Raw genomic sequence first — 13,232 nt, forward strand, 5'->3', positions numbered from 1 at the left:
TTATTTCCTGTTGCTCTGATTGTCTCACTAGTCCGGGGGAGGTGACACTTATTGCACATACTGGTTCTTTTCTGCATTTCCTTAACTAAAATCAAGTGCAGTCAAGACAGATGCCACTTTCGTAAAATCACAGATTCAAAACAAACGTCATCTAGCCCTTGCTCCTATGCGCCACTCAAAAGGAAGGCGAGGGAAGGAAGATCCAGGCTCCCGACTCCTGCCCACCTACAGCTAGGCCAGGATGCGAGGCTTCGCGGCATTCATTCTCACTAAACCTCTCAAGGAGGAAAGTGAGGCCATTTAGGGTGAAGCCATCGGTCACGCGGAAAGGGAAACTGCTGGTCATGAACTGGATCCATTACGAGCTTTCAATAAATGAATGAAAGCCCAGCAGCAATCATAGAGGGCCGCAGAAAGAGACTTAAGATTGGCTGACTGACCCTCTTCCATGGGAGTATTTAGAACCAGAGTCAAAACAGAGTGTGACAGTCAGCTTTCAATCACCAGAACAGAATACTCAACCCTTGTCGGTTGAGGAAGGGCAGATTTATTTTGGTTCACAGCTCGGGTGAGTTCAGTCTGTGTTCAGCTGGCTCCGAGGCACACACGGCATAGGGGAAGGGACGTGCTCGTGCTGTGGCAGCCAGGAAGCGGGGCAAGCGAGGAAGAGTGGAGGAGCAGAGCAGGGAGGAGAGGGGAGGAGAGGAGGTGCAGAGAGGAGAGGAGGTGCAGAGTAGGGAGGAGTGGAGGAGCTGAGCTGGGAGGTGCGGAGCGGGGAGGAGCGGAGGAGCGGAGTGGGGAGGGACGGGGAGGGGCAGAAGAGCAGAGCGGGGAGGGGCGGAGCGGGGAGGAGAGGAGGTGCGGAGTGGGGAGGAGCGGAGGAGCGGAGCTGGGAGGACAGGGGAGCGGGGAGGAGCGGGGAGGAGAGGAGGTGCAGAGAGGAGAGGAGGTGCAGAGTAGGGAGAAGCGGAGGAGCAGAGCAGGGAGGAGCAGAGCAGGGAGGAGCAGAGCGGGGAGGAGCAGAGAGGGGCAGAGGGGCAGAGCGGGGAGGGGCAGAGCGGGGAGGAGCACAGCGGGGAGGAGCAGAGGGGGAAGGGGCGGAGGTACAGAGCTGGGAGGAGCAGAGCCGGCAGTGGCGGAAGAGCAGAGTGCACCCTTGGGTCACACCCACGCTGCCTAGTGTCTTCTGACCAGGTCCCACCTCTGAATCTCAGATTATTGGGGGACATTTAAATCTAAACCGTAACACATTGGACACCTGCCTGTAATAGACTTTTTGTAGAAGGCTTAAATAAGAAAAAAAATTAACTTTTATTTTAAACACGGAAACAAATGGAATGCAGTGTGGCACCTGAGGCAGATGCACACAGATTACAGAGGCAAATCTGCAGGCAGAGGAGTTTTGTGCAGCCATGAGGTTGGGTTGGACGCAGCCGTGCCAGGGTCTTCCTGGGACAGCCGTACTCCCAGGCTGCAAATCCATGTCAGTGGTATGAAGTGGGAAATTCCAGAAATAATTCATCAGTTTGAAATGAATTTTATTATAATATATTGTCCTAATTTTCTGTTTTGTTGTTAGTGTTTGTTAACCTCTTATGGTACCCCACTTACAGGTTTGTAGGTAGAAAAAGAAACATAGTGTGGTGTTTGGTTCTAACCATGGTAACAAGCAGGGACTTGAAAGGAAAGCCACCGACAGGCAGGAGGAGGTCACTTCCTGACAGCCCAGGATCCCAGGAGATGGGAGTGACGGAAAAGGCTGACTTCCATGCAGAGGTCAGGAAGGGCTTCAGTGGTGAGGCGTGGGTGTCCTGTGGCTGCTGGAACAAAGTGGCTGAAATGGGAAGGAGCAAAACGACAGAAGTGTGCTTGGGCAGCTCTGGAGGCCAGATGCCCGCAAGAAGGTGTCAGCAGGGTTGGTTCCTTCTTGAGGCTCTGGTGGAGACCCTGTTCCAGGCCTCTCCCCCACTCCCGCTGAGAGCCAAAGTCGCAGATACTGCCTTGTTGCTGCGCTGCGTCAATCTGTCCGTTTAACAATCGTTCCTCTTCTGTCTCTCCACCTCCACAGTCCCTCCTCTCCGTGTCTCCATCCTGAGTCTTTCCTCCTCTTCTGTCCCCATCCTCACAGTCCTGCCTCTTCCCGGTCCTCTCCATCAGCTGTGACCTTTCTGTCACAATGCTCTGCACTGTATCTGGGTCCCGCCTTAATTCACTGTGATCGCATCTTAATTTGATCACCTCAGCAAAGATCCAATTTTCAAGTAAGATCCTACATACAGGAGAGCGTATTTTTTCATTGTATGTTTCGGGAGGACACCAGTCAACCCACTATGAGAGGAGACACTGATGACACAGGAATGACAAGAGGGAGCTTTGAGGACAGAGGGCTTCCGGCAGCAGAAGAGCCGGGGCTGGTCTCCTAACCCAGAAGGAGCTCTTCAGGCTCTCGGTGAACAGCCAGGCTCAGGCATGTGGGGAGGAGGATTTCAGCAGCCAGCAGAGATGCTAAGATGTGGGGCCTCAGGTGTGCAGCGTGGCCCTATGTGCTGGGCCCAAATGGCCAGTAGTCCTGGTACATCTAGGACCCGGAGTGTTGCGGCAAACACACTTACTTAATTGAGTCACTCACAAAGGCCGGATGCAGGGACAAGTAAATTTATTGGGGATTTGGTGGTGTATGTGTTGAGCATGACCCTGAAGTGCAGGGGGGAGAATAGTTATACAGTTCTAGTTCTGGGTCTAGGGACAGGGGTATATGATTTAGTGCAGCACTCCAAGCATGAACCTACTATTACAAATTACCATCTGCAGTGCAGTAGCTCAGTTCACAGGTATCAGTATATATAGTTAGTCAAGGTGAGAATCTTTCCAATTAACTGCTAGATTAAAAAATCTTCTGAAGATTCTCAGGATCATTGCCTTGCCCGTCTTCTACATATAACTGTATGGCTTGACTTATTCATGTTTCCTAGCTCTTCTCCTTTCCCTCTCTTGGTTAGTTAGTCCTTGAGATCCTGCTTTCCTTTTACTTGTATTATACCTTTCTATTTGTATTTCTTCTTTTTAGTTCTTATACAAGGGAGACTATACGATATTTACACATGTGTGTCTGGTTTATTTCACTTATGAGTATATGTTCAAGTGGCATCCAATTCAATATAGAGCCTTCGAGTTTATCATTCAATAGCTGAATAATACTCCATTGTGTAAAAATACCACATCTTTTTCAACCATTCCTCAGGTGATGGGCATCTTGGTTGTTTCCAAGATTTGGCTATCACAAATTGTGCTGCTATAAACATAGGCACACATATCCCTATGATATGATGATTTCAGATCCTCGGGGAAAATTCCCAGTAGAGGAATAGCTGGTGTAAAGGGGATTTCCAGACCAACTTTTCTAAGGAGTCTCCACACTGATTTCCATAATGGTTGCACCAGTCCACATTCCCACCAGCAGTGGAGAAAGGTTCCTTTTTCCCCACAGCCTCTCCAACATTTGTTGTTGGGTGATTTCTTTATGATAGCCATCCTTTCTGGGATGAGATGATATCTCAATGTTGTTTTAATTTGCATTTCGCGGATGATTTAGTGCAACTACAAAATACTACAAAGCGTGGGCTTAGCTTGTGACAAAGGAACAAAGGTGTTTGACATCTTACGTAGTGGTAAGTAGTGGTAACTACATTTACAAGTAGCAGACTTAAGGAAATTGCAACTTAAGCTTCAAAATGGCACTAGAACACAGAAGTGTTGGTTTAATTTTCTTCCCCCTGTCAAGAGGATCCTGGACGGGCGGTCCCTGCCAAGGTTCAGCCACTCTGCTGTTTCCTTCCCAGTCACCGTGTATGGACAGCTCAGCACCCGCTGTGCTCTGCTCAGCATCCTGCGCATTTCCAGTGCCTGCCCTGTACGAAGGCAATGACTTCACGGTCCCCAGGGCACCCGTTAACAGCACATCTCCCACTGTGACCCCCACTCCTAGCCTGCCTGTTCGCTCATTGCCCTCCACTTTGGGGGAGCTGGTGCCCAGCCTCTCCAGTGGTAGGAGGAGCATCAGGGTAAAGAAGCTGACAGACGTGTGGGCACTGCAGGGGTGACCGCATGTGAACCAAAGCCTACCAAGTCGTTTTATCCCTGCTCCTGCCGCAGCTGGAATGGGCAGTAGTGCCCACCTCCTTTCGCACATAAGCTGAGCCCCTCAGAGGGTCAGTCACATGACCTAGTCCCCCAGAGAGGACACTACTGCTCTGGGACCTGGACCTCTATTGTCCGGTCTGCTGAGCGCCAGTGAGCTAAATTAGGCATTGATCCATCCAACTTTTCCATGAGGCAGGTACTCCTGGCATCCATATTTTGAAGAAAATTCAAATACTGTTTGCTTATGCTGTGAGTCTCCAGATAATTTTTATGTCTTTGCCCCTTATACATGTTTCCATCGTGAACATAAAGCAGAATCCTAGAGTAAGATGCAGTGTTTGTAAGTTGGGTCCCGTGTTTCCTTTGCTGGCTTTCTTTTCATAAGAGCCTCCCTGTGTGCTGGCAGCCAGGAAGAATTCAGCCCAGCATGGAGCACAGCAGTCCACGCCTTCCGTGTGGAGCTGTGCTGGGGCAGCAGGAAGCCAAGGCAGGAGAGAGGCAGTTGATGTCTTCAGGCTGCAGTACTAAGTGCCATCATCTTAATTGCGCAGGATTTTGCAACGAGAAGGTGCTGAGTTTATCACGACTCCACAGAAATCCCAGGAAGTGAGGCTCAGTTTGTTTTGTTTTTTCTTGTTACTGGGGATTGAACTCAGGACCTTGCGCTTGCCAGGCAGGCGCTTACTCTACTGAGTTGTCACTGAGCCCAAGGCTCAGTTCTGTGCATATCTTGGAGACAGAAACTGCAGGAAGCTCACTGCACCAGAGCCCCCGCAGCTTTCAAGTTATGGGGCTGCAACTCCAGGGTCTGGACTCTGGGGATGACAGTGACTGCCCAATATGCCTCCAAGGTACAGGGCAGCACAGGGCTTCCGGACACTGGCGAGGTCTCTGGTTATTGTGTAGATAAGTGAGTGCAGTCAGTGTTTTGTACCCTTTCATAGCCATTACTTTACGTGAGCCATGTCTAATAAACCCTGAGCATGTAAATTTATCTAGTCAAGGAGGTCTCACGTGACTGGCCCATGCCGTGAAGTGGGTCTGTGCTGTATCTGCCAAAACAGAGTCTGCCTTAGGAAATGCCCGCTGGGAGAAAGCTCATGTTCCCGGGAGCTCCTGAAATGGAACTGGGCAAAATAACCTCTTGACCATTTAGGCAAGTTGTTGAGACTCTCTGTGTCCCAGGTTCCTCATCTTTAGAATGGAGATAATAGCAGTACATTTGCTTCAGAAAGTTATTGTGAAAAACAAGCAAATTAATATATATAAAGTCCTTACCAGTAGGACCCTCGCTTCTTGGTAAGGCCTGTGTGTGTTGGTGATGACTGTTACTATCACCACCAGTGCCAGCACCTCCACCATCATAATCACCGTCATCCCCATCACCGCTGTTATCACCCTCACAGTCACCACCATCACCTCCGTCATCATCACCACCTTCATCACCAACCATCATCACATCTCCATCCTCACCATCACCATGACTACCACGTTCTCCATGACAGCCACCATCACGGTCCTCACCACCACTTCTCCCACCACCAGCAGCACCCTCTTCCATGCATTTGGCCTCCAGCCACACTTTTTGGGGGAGACAATGACAGTGAGCGAGAGCCACACAACTTGTGAGCGAGGCTGGGGCCCCAGCGCTGTTCAAGAGCAAAGCAGAGGTGGGGCTGGTGCAGGGATGGCGCCTGGGCCCAGAAGGCCTCCCGCTCACTGCTGCTTGCTTCCTCCCAGGCATCGCCCTCAGCGTACTCCCCATGTACCTCAACGAGATCTCGCCCAAGGAGATCCGCGGCTCCCTGGGCCAGGTGACTGCCATCTTCATCTGCGTGGGCGTGTTCACGGGGCAGCTGCTGGGCCTGCCTGAGCTGCTGGGAAAGGTAGGGGCGGCCTCCCCCAAGCCCGCTGGCTCTCACTGTCACCGCTGGTGGGGTGGGGGTGCTTTCCAGAAAACCCATCGAGAGCCTTACGATCCCTGAGGGGTCCCTCCTTCTAGCACAAGAGCTGTTGTGAGCCATGGGCTTTGGCAGAACACAGTGAATTTCAACCTTACAGAATGTTCAAACCTAAACACAGTGACTATGTCTGCAGCTCAGAGCGCATTTGCTTCAGGTTTGTTCTGTGCTTAAAAACCTCCACAAACATAGGCGATCTGTTGTGTTCCCACCCCGAAAATTCCTGTCACCCACATCATTCTACGACTTCTTACTTTAATTTATTCTTTTTTTCCTTCCCACACAGCAGAAGATGTACCTTATTTTTAAAAAAGAATAAAAAATAGAAATAATACAGAATTTCACTAAACAAAATAATAGGAATTCAACAATGGTTGTTATATGGCATGCTGTTGTCTTCAAATTAATTGTTCAGATTACCAGATATAAGCATGTAAAATTGGTCAAAAGAATTAGAAAGAAGAGAAAAAATTATGCATTAACTGTTCCTTTCAAAAGATCAGTAGAAGTCAGCAGTACAATAATCTAAGCTACCCTGTGGATATCCATATCTATTTTCTTTTCCCCTCCTTTCCTTCTTTTGTCCTTTCCCTCATCCCAGTTGTTCTTTCCCTTTGAACAGCTTTTTCTTTCACAGTATCTGCTGCACCATTTGAAATTTATCTACTCTTTCAGTTTCTTATACTAGGGACACTTGTTTTTATTTATTCTTTTCTAAATTTTATTTATTTATTTGGTACAGAGTCTGGCTATGCATCTCAGGCTCTTAGGGACCCTTCTGTCTCAGCCTTCCAGCACTGGGATCACAGGTGTGCGCCACTGCCCCCAGCTTCAGGGCCTGCGCAGCACGCCCAGGGTTCCAGGGCCAGCACAGCACAGAGTACCAGGGATCAAACTCGGGAACTCGCCCTCTCCACCAAGCTATCTCCCCAGTCCTGTTTTCATTTGGTAGGTGTACTTTGAACATCTTTCCAGATGTTAATTGACTCCAGCCCCTTCTTTCTTCTCTCTAAATGAGAACTTACCTGTTCCTTGGCCTGGCTTGCTGCTTTGGACTCAGGATGAGCTGGGTTAGAATCCTAACTCAGCATACATTTGCTATGTGACCTCTGCAAAGAGACCACTCATCCAGGTTGGAAGGGGGCAGAGTGGGTCAAGGAAGGCTGTCCAGAAGGGGTGACCTTTAATTGAGCCCTCCACAATGAGCAGGAGCTGGGCTCTGGATGAGGCCAGGCAAAGGCACGTAGGAGGTCGGAGTTAATCCTGGGAGTGGACTCCACATGAAACTTATGCCATTTCTTCCCAATAGAGAAGACTTTGTGCTCACTTAAGAGTATTTAGGGTCTGACCAAATAGCTCAGCAGATTAAAGCGCCTGCTTAGGTAGATGTAGGGACTGAGGTTCAATCCCCAGTGTGCCATGCCAGCCCCAGCCCTGCCCCTGGAGTGATTGAGACTGGGCATGGTGGCACACACCTGTAATCCCAGCACTTGGGAGGCTGAAAACAGGAGGATCGCTGAGTCTGATCTGTGTAGTGAGACCCTGTGGACCCTGTACTAAATACATAGAAAAAAGAATATTTAGAAATGAGAGGAAGTAAAATGCAAATCAATAGGGTACAATTGAAAAATAGGATGAATGCTTAAGCTTTTAGTGTTACAGTAAAGCCACGATGACACGAGCCATCTTCAGAGCTCGGCATCTTGCCAGGACACTCTCATCCTGTGGTTCTTGCTGCGTGCCAAAGCAGTTCTGGCATCTTCTCCTCAGCGTCTTTCTGCAGTGTGATTTAAAAAAAAAAAAAAAAAAAGGCGGGGGTGGATTGTGGCTGCCCGGAGCCTTCCAGAGGAAGGGCCGCCTTCTCGGAACACGGCTGTCCTCACCTACCTTTTCGTAGATCCAGAACCGGGTGATCCCAGCCTCTTGCCCAGCATCAACATGACCACAAGGGTCAACGTTCTGGTTTGATTCAGGACCTGGTGGCAGCTACCACAGTGCCACCAAAGACCCACACTCCCTCAGCTTGCAAGCTTGGGACGGACAACCTTCTGGATAAATCGTCACCCAAATTTTACAATTCTTCCTGTACTGTCATGTCCCTGGAATGAGAACAACAGCTCGATGGACATACATTTCAAGGCTTTGAAACATATTATCAACCTTTTCCCCAACGTCCCCCAACCGCATAGAAGAGCACATGTCCTGCCTGCCGTGCCTGGGTCCTCTTGCAGCATCTCAGTAACTCTTTGATACCTGGCAAGCAGGAATTAGAGTCTAATTATGAGATTATTTGGTATTTCTTTACTTATTGGCAAGACTGAAACTGTTTATTTTGCTTCCTGTTGGCTCTGACCACACGGGCTGGGTAATTTAATCTCTCCTAGTTCTGGAGGTCAGAAGCACAAAGTCAGCATTACTGGGTGACAATCTAGGTGTCTGGAGGTCGAGGTCCCTCCAGGGGGCGCTGTGGGAGAGAATCCTTTCTCCTCCAGCTTCTGCAGCTGCCTGCCCTCGCCCTCCAGCTGCAGTCTCTGCCCCTGTGACCACCCCGCCCCTGCCTCTGCAGCTCTGTCTCTCTCTCAGGCTGGAGAAATATTTGACAGCATGCATAAAATTTTCAAATACATTTAGGAAAGACGCTAGTGATTGCATTTCAGGCCCAGTTAGATAATTCAGCATGATCTCCTCCTCTCCACAGCCCTCCCTGCAGTCTTCTTTGCCTTATAAATTAAAATTCATAAGATCCTCCAAAGATCAAAATGTGGATCTCTTTTGGGAGGTCATTACTAATTTCACCTCAATAAATATATTACTTAAAATATTTCTTGGGTCAGTGACCTGACTACATGTGAATTCTCTTGCACACCTGCTGGAAAGGGTAACAGTTTTTACATATGTATGTGGTAGATGTTCTTCTGGTTTATTTTTCACTTTTAAGTCTTAAATTTCAACATATAGATTTTGAAGTAATGAAGTCTTTTTTGTTTTTTTCCTTTTGCTTTGATATTTTCCCAGCTGATCTTTCGCCTAGAAATTTCTTTGCCATGTAGGGATTCTGCGCATTTTCATCCGTATTCATTTGTGGATTGTTTATAGTGTGTGTCTTTACATTTGATTCTAAAAGCTTAGTTGAGTGATGTCAGAATATGGGGTAACTTCAACACTGAAATCTGCTTTTTTTCCTACCTCCTTTTTCCCAGCCATTCATTAGGCCAAACAACCTTCCTGCTCATTTTTAAAGCTGGCTTAACCCCACAGGAAGTTAATATAGACATATTGGGCCATGCGCTTTGCCCGTGGTCTTTCCATTCTTGTGCCTACACTGCGCTATGGTTTGTGATTTTGTTCTGTGTTCAGTACTGACCTTGTGTGTCTTCACCTTCAGAGCTGGGCCAGAAACTTTCCCTTGTTTATTTCTCCTGGGGAAACTAGGACCATCTCCCATCACAAACCAAACTGTCCTTGAACATTTGATTGTAGTTGTGTTAAAGTGGTACTTGGGTTTGAACGCAGTGGAGATTGTTTTTGTGAGGCTTATGCCTGCTATGTCCTGTCTCCCTCTTCGTTTAGGTCTTCTTTTGTATCTCAGTTGATTTTGTTGCTGCTGCTGTATCTTTCTTTTGTTTTATGTATTTAGTAGAGGGTCTGTAGGGTCTCACAACATAGCTCCTACTTGTAGTGACCTTCCTGTTTTCAGCCTCCCAAGCACTGGGATTACAGGCACCGCCACCATGCCCAGTCTCAGTCGCCTTCTCAGTGGGCCCTGCGGGCAGAGCCAGCATGGCCTGTGGTGCTGGGGATCGAATCTTGTTATATTTCTTGTGGGGGGGAGGGGTATTTGGAATTGAACCCAGGGCCTGACACATGCTAGGCAAGCATGCACCCAGCCCTGTCACTGTATTTTTGATTAAGAAAATAGAAACTGTTGCTTTCTCCTTAATTCCTGAGATAGCCTCCACTTTGCTGCTGCTATTGGAATTTATTTTCTTTATTATATTTCTAACTGGCCTTTCACAAACTATTGCAAAACCACTGACTGGTATCTATTAGCCTAGAACTCTCTTTGGCTTTGTATCAGTTTTTGTGTGTTTATGTGTCTACTTACCCAGACAGTTCATGGGAGTGATTGCTAAGAGCATCTTCAAAGAGTGGTCTTTTGCTCTTCCTGGCTCACACTGCTGCTCTGACTCACTTTGCTGACATTCCTGCCCTGTGCATGTTCTGTTACCCACACCTAGGGTGAGGATGACAGTGAGAAGCAAAGCGACTGTTTTCCTGACCTTCTAGAAATACCTGCCGGGGTCCGTTCCTAAGATGATGCCAGCTACCCCCCATCCCTGGCACAGAACACCCAACACCCACAACTTCAAGGAGGAGAGGATTATTCAGGGTCACGGCTTCAGGAACAACATGGGACAGGGGCACAGGAAAGGAAGGAGAGGGACAGGGAGGAGCCGCAGACAGATGTAACCCCTTGGGGCCGTGCCCTCAGCCAGCCAGCTCCAGCCTGGCACGGCCTCCTCATGGGACGCCAGTGTCCATGCCCCATGCCTCAGTCCCCTTGCAAACACAGGAGGGCTCAGGGGACGATACTGACCTAAACTGGAGCAGATGATGATTTTTACGTAGAAAGTCACATTATTTATCTTGATAAGAAATTATCTGTCTCCTCTTAGTTCTTGCAGACCATCAGCAAGGAATAAAACATCTTCTGATGTTTAGTAGACTCCCAGTGCCTTTTAGCTGTCTGACCGCTGGTCCCTGGTGTGTGGTGAGCTTCGTGCCTTCTCATCCTCCTGGGTGCATCTTTCTGGTCACTGTGGATTCTTCTTTTAGATGTTATCATATTTGGCTCCTCAGTGCCCTGTGTAGAACTCCTGTGCCTCGTGCATAGATGAGCTCTCCAGAGGTTTGATGTTTCATTCATATTTGGCTCTTTTGTCATCTTTTACTGCCTCTGGGGCAGGTTGTGTAACACTAGCTGGTATTCAAGTAATAATAAAAAAGCTGGCTATTAAAGCAGTCTCAACCTGGAGCATTTGAAGAACAAAATTCTTGGAAAATCTTTTATCCATTTCTTCCTTATTTGTCTATCTTTAGCATCTACTTTATTAATTTCTGTCTTTTCACTATACTTTTTGAAATGCTCAAATTTGTTAGCATACAATTGTTTGGGCTTTAATGTCATTTATATTTTTGTTTCTTTCTTGATTTAATTTTCTTTTATTTTTCTCTTTGCATAAAATTGCTAAAGCACTTCCTCTCATTTTGTTTCATGAGAGGCTAAACCCTGAATTATCATTTCATGGCTTTCCAGTTTTTTAAATTCCACTTTTCTCAGTGTTATTCACATATTTTTGGTATGTAGATTTGCCAATAATCCAAAAATTTTGATCAGCCACATTCCAGTGATGCTGTTTCCTAAATAATTTGTTTTGATTCCATCTTCAGAACAATTATTTAGAACGGTGTCAGAGTTTCCCATTCCACGCAGACATAAAGTCATTCCTGTCACACACTGTCAGTTTGGATTTGTTGCACGAAGAGGGAGTACTCCATGAACTCCTCTGGAGAAATCCGTGATGTCAATTCTGAGGTCAGTGTGTGGTCAGCTTCCACAGCACTTCCCGTTCGCTTAGGGATGTCAGCCATCTCTTAGCGACTAATAAAATACAGACCCAGGATGACAAAATGAGTGTATGTCAGCACAGTAATTATTTTTAATCTATAAAATGCAAAAGACCTCAACCAGAAAAAAAATTCTTAAGAGGTTCAAAAGGGAATGATAATGTGATTCTATCACAGAACAGTGGACCCCAGGAAGAGGGGTGCCACATGGTGCCCCACTTGCTGGGGTGGCATCTCCCGCCAGTCGGCCTGGTCTGCACCCCAGCCTTCCACCCACTTGCTGTGGGGCGTTGCAGAGGTTGCTGACCCTCTCTGGCCTTCATTTCCTAAATGTACAGTCAGACTGACAGCGGCACCTCTCTCCTGCTGATTCCCTGGGGCTTGCAGAAGGAGTGCTGTGCCGCTTCGGAACACCGTGGCTGCACCTGGTGAGAAAGTGAGGCCGGCCAGCATCGCATCGAATTCATGCAGCAGTGCCAAGAAGTTAATATTACTAATTTCAGTTGGGTGGCATGAAAGCCCAGTTTCAGCGAGGTTCAATAATCAGCCCAGTGTCCACAGCAAAAGGGGAGGCGGGGAAACACGGTTTCAAAGCCTGGCATCTCGCTGCACTGGGACAGACAGTGCAAGCAAGGACAGGCGGTCCGAGTCCAGAGCCCCGGTCAGGACGTCGTCGGGCGGAGCAGTCGTCTCCGTCTCCTCTCTGCTGCCCATGGCCGCAGCCCCTGAGCACTGGAAAGCACCTCTTTTCTATTAGGTTTTGGACTTAGAACTCTCTGGGCTTCATTCAAGTCTTTAAAGAAAAGACTTCTGGCTTTCGGCAAGGCCATCAGGAAAGCGTGTTCACCCACCAAGTCGCTTTCGGTGCCAACCTCCAGCAGCATCTCGCCCGATGCGAGCAGCTTTTGTGGCCAGTGGCTTGGGAACCCATTCTCTTTGAACAAGGGCATTTGTGGCACAAGCCAGATGCTTTCTGTAACCGGAGGTACATCCGAAAAATGCTGGGAACAACACAGGGTGAATCCCCTCGCTGGGAAACAGGACAGCAAAAGCCAGCGAGTGTCCCCTTTGCATTCCTGTCCTCATCTCGTCGTCCTGTAAGTGACAATCTGGGCTCTGAATCTCCTCTTTTAAACAACACAGGGCATGCGAACAGTCCCAGTCCTGAAGCCTGTTCGTTAGCTGCCATGTAGTCCTGTTTCCAGCCCGAGGAAGCAGATTCTCCGCACTCACTGAGCGCGGTTTCAGTCCTGCTGCCCTCCCTTTTCTCCCTCCACCCAGCCTGCCGCTGCTCCACCTCCAGCAGTCTACCTCTGGTTTCCTGTCTTCCCTCTTCATTTTGTGTTATCTTTATATTAAATTTATGTATTGTATTTTTTGAGAGTTCTGATATCAGAAAAATCACTGAACTGACTCAGGCTCATTGAACTTAACATAATGTGCGTTTTCTAAGAGAATTAAAATTATAAAAATTATGAATGATACAAAATTTCACTAAACAAA

The 13,232-nt window shown here is 47.9% G+C and overlaps 1 protein-coding gene across 4 annotated transcripts in view; it reads left to right on the forward strand.

The window, feature by feature from the left end:
* The window catches only part of Slc2a9 (solute carrier family 2 member 9), a 188,691-nt gene that overhangs the window by 88,606 nt on the left and 86,853 nt on the right, over positions 1–13,232 (forward strand). For all 4 annotated transcript variants that reach the window (XM_023699664.1, XM_023699653.1, XM_023699648.1 and 1 more), the window contains one exon: positions 5,881–6,026. In XM_023699664.1, the coding sequence (XP_023555432.1) occupies positions 5,881–6,026 (146 nt within the window). The remainder of the gene's footprint in view (positions 1–5,880; positions 6,027–13,232) is intronic.

Source organism: Octodon degus, unplaced genomic scaffold (genome assembly GCF_000260255.1).
Source record: "Octodon degus isolate 3935 unplaced genomic scaffold, OctDeg1.0 scaffold00006, whole genome shotgun sequence".
Taxonomy (NCBI): Eukaryota; Metazoa; Chordata; class Mammalia; order Rodentia; family Octodontidae; genus Octodon; species Octodon degus.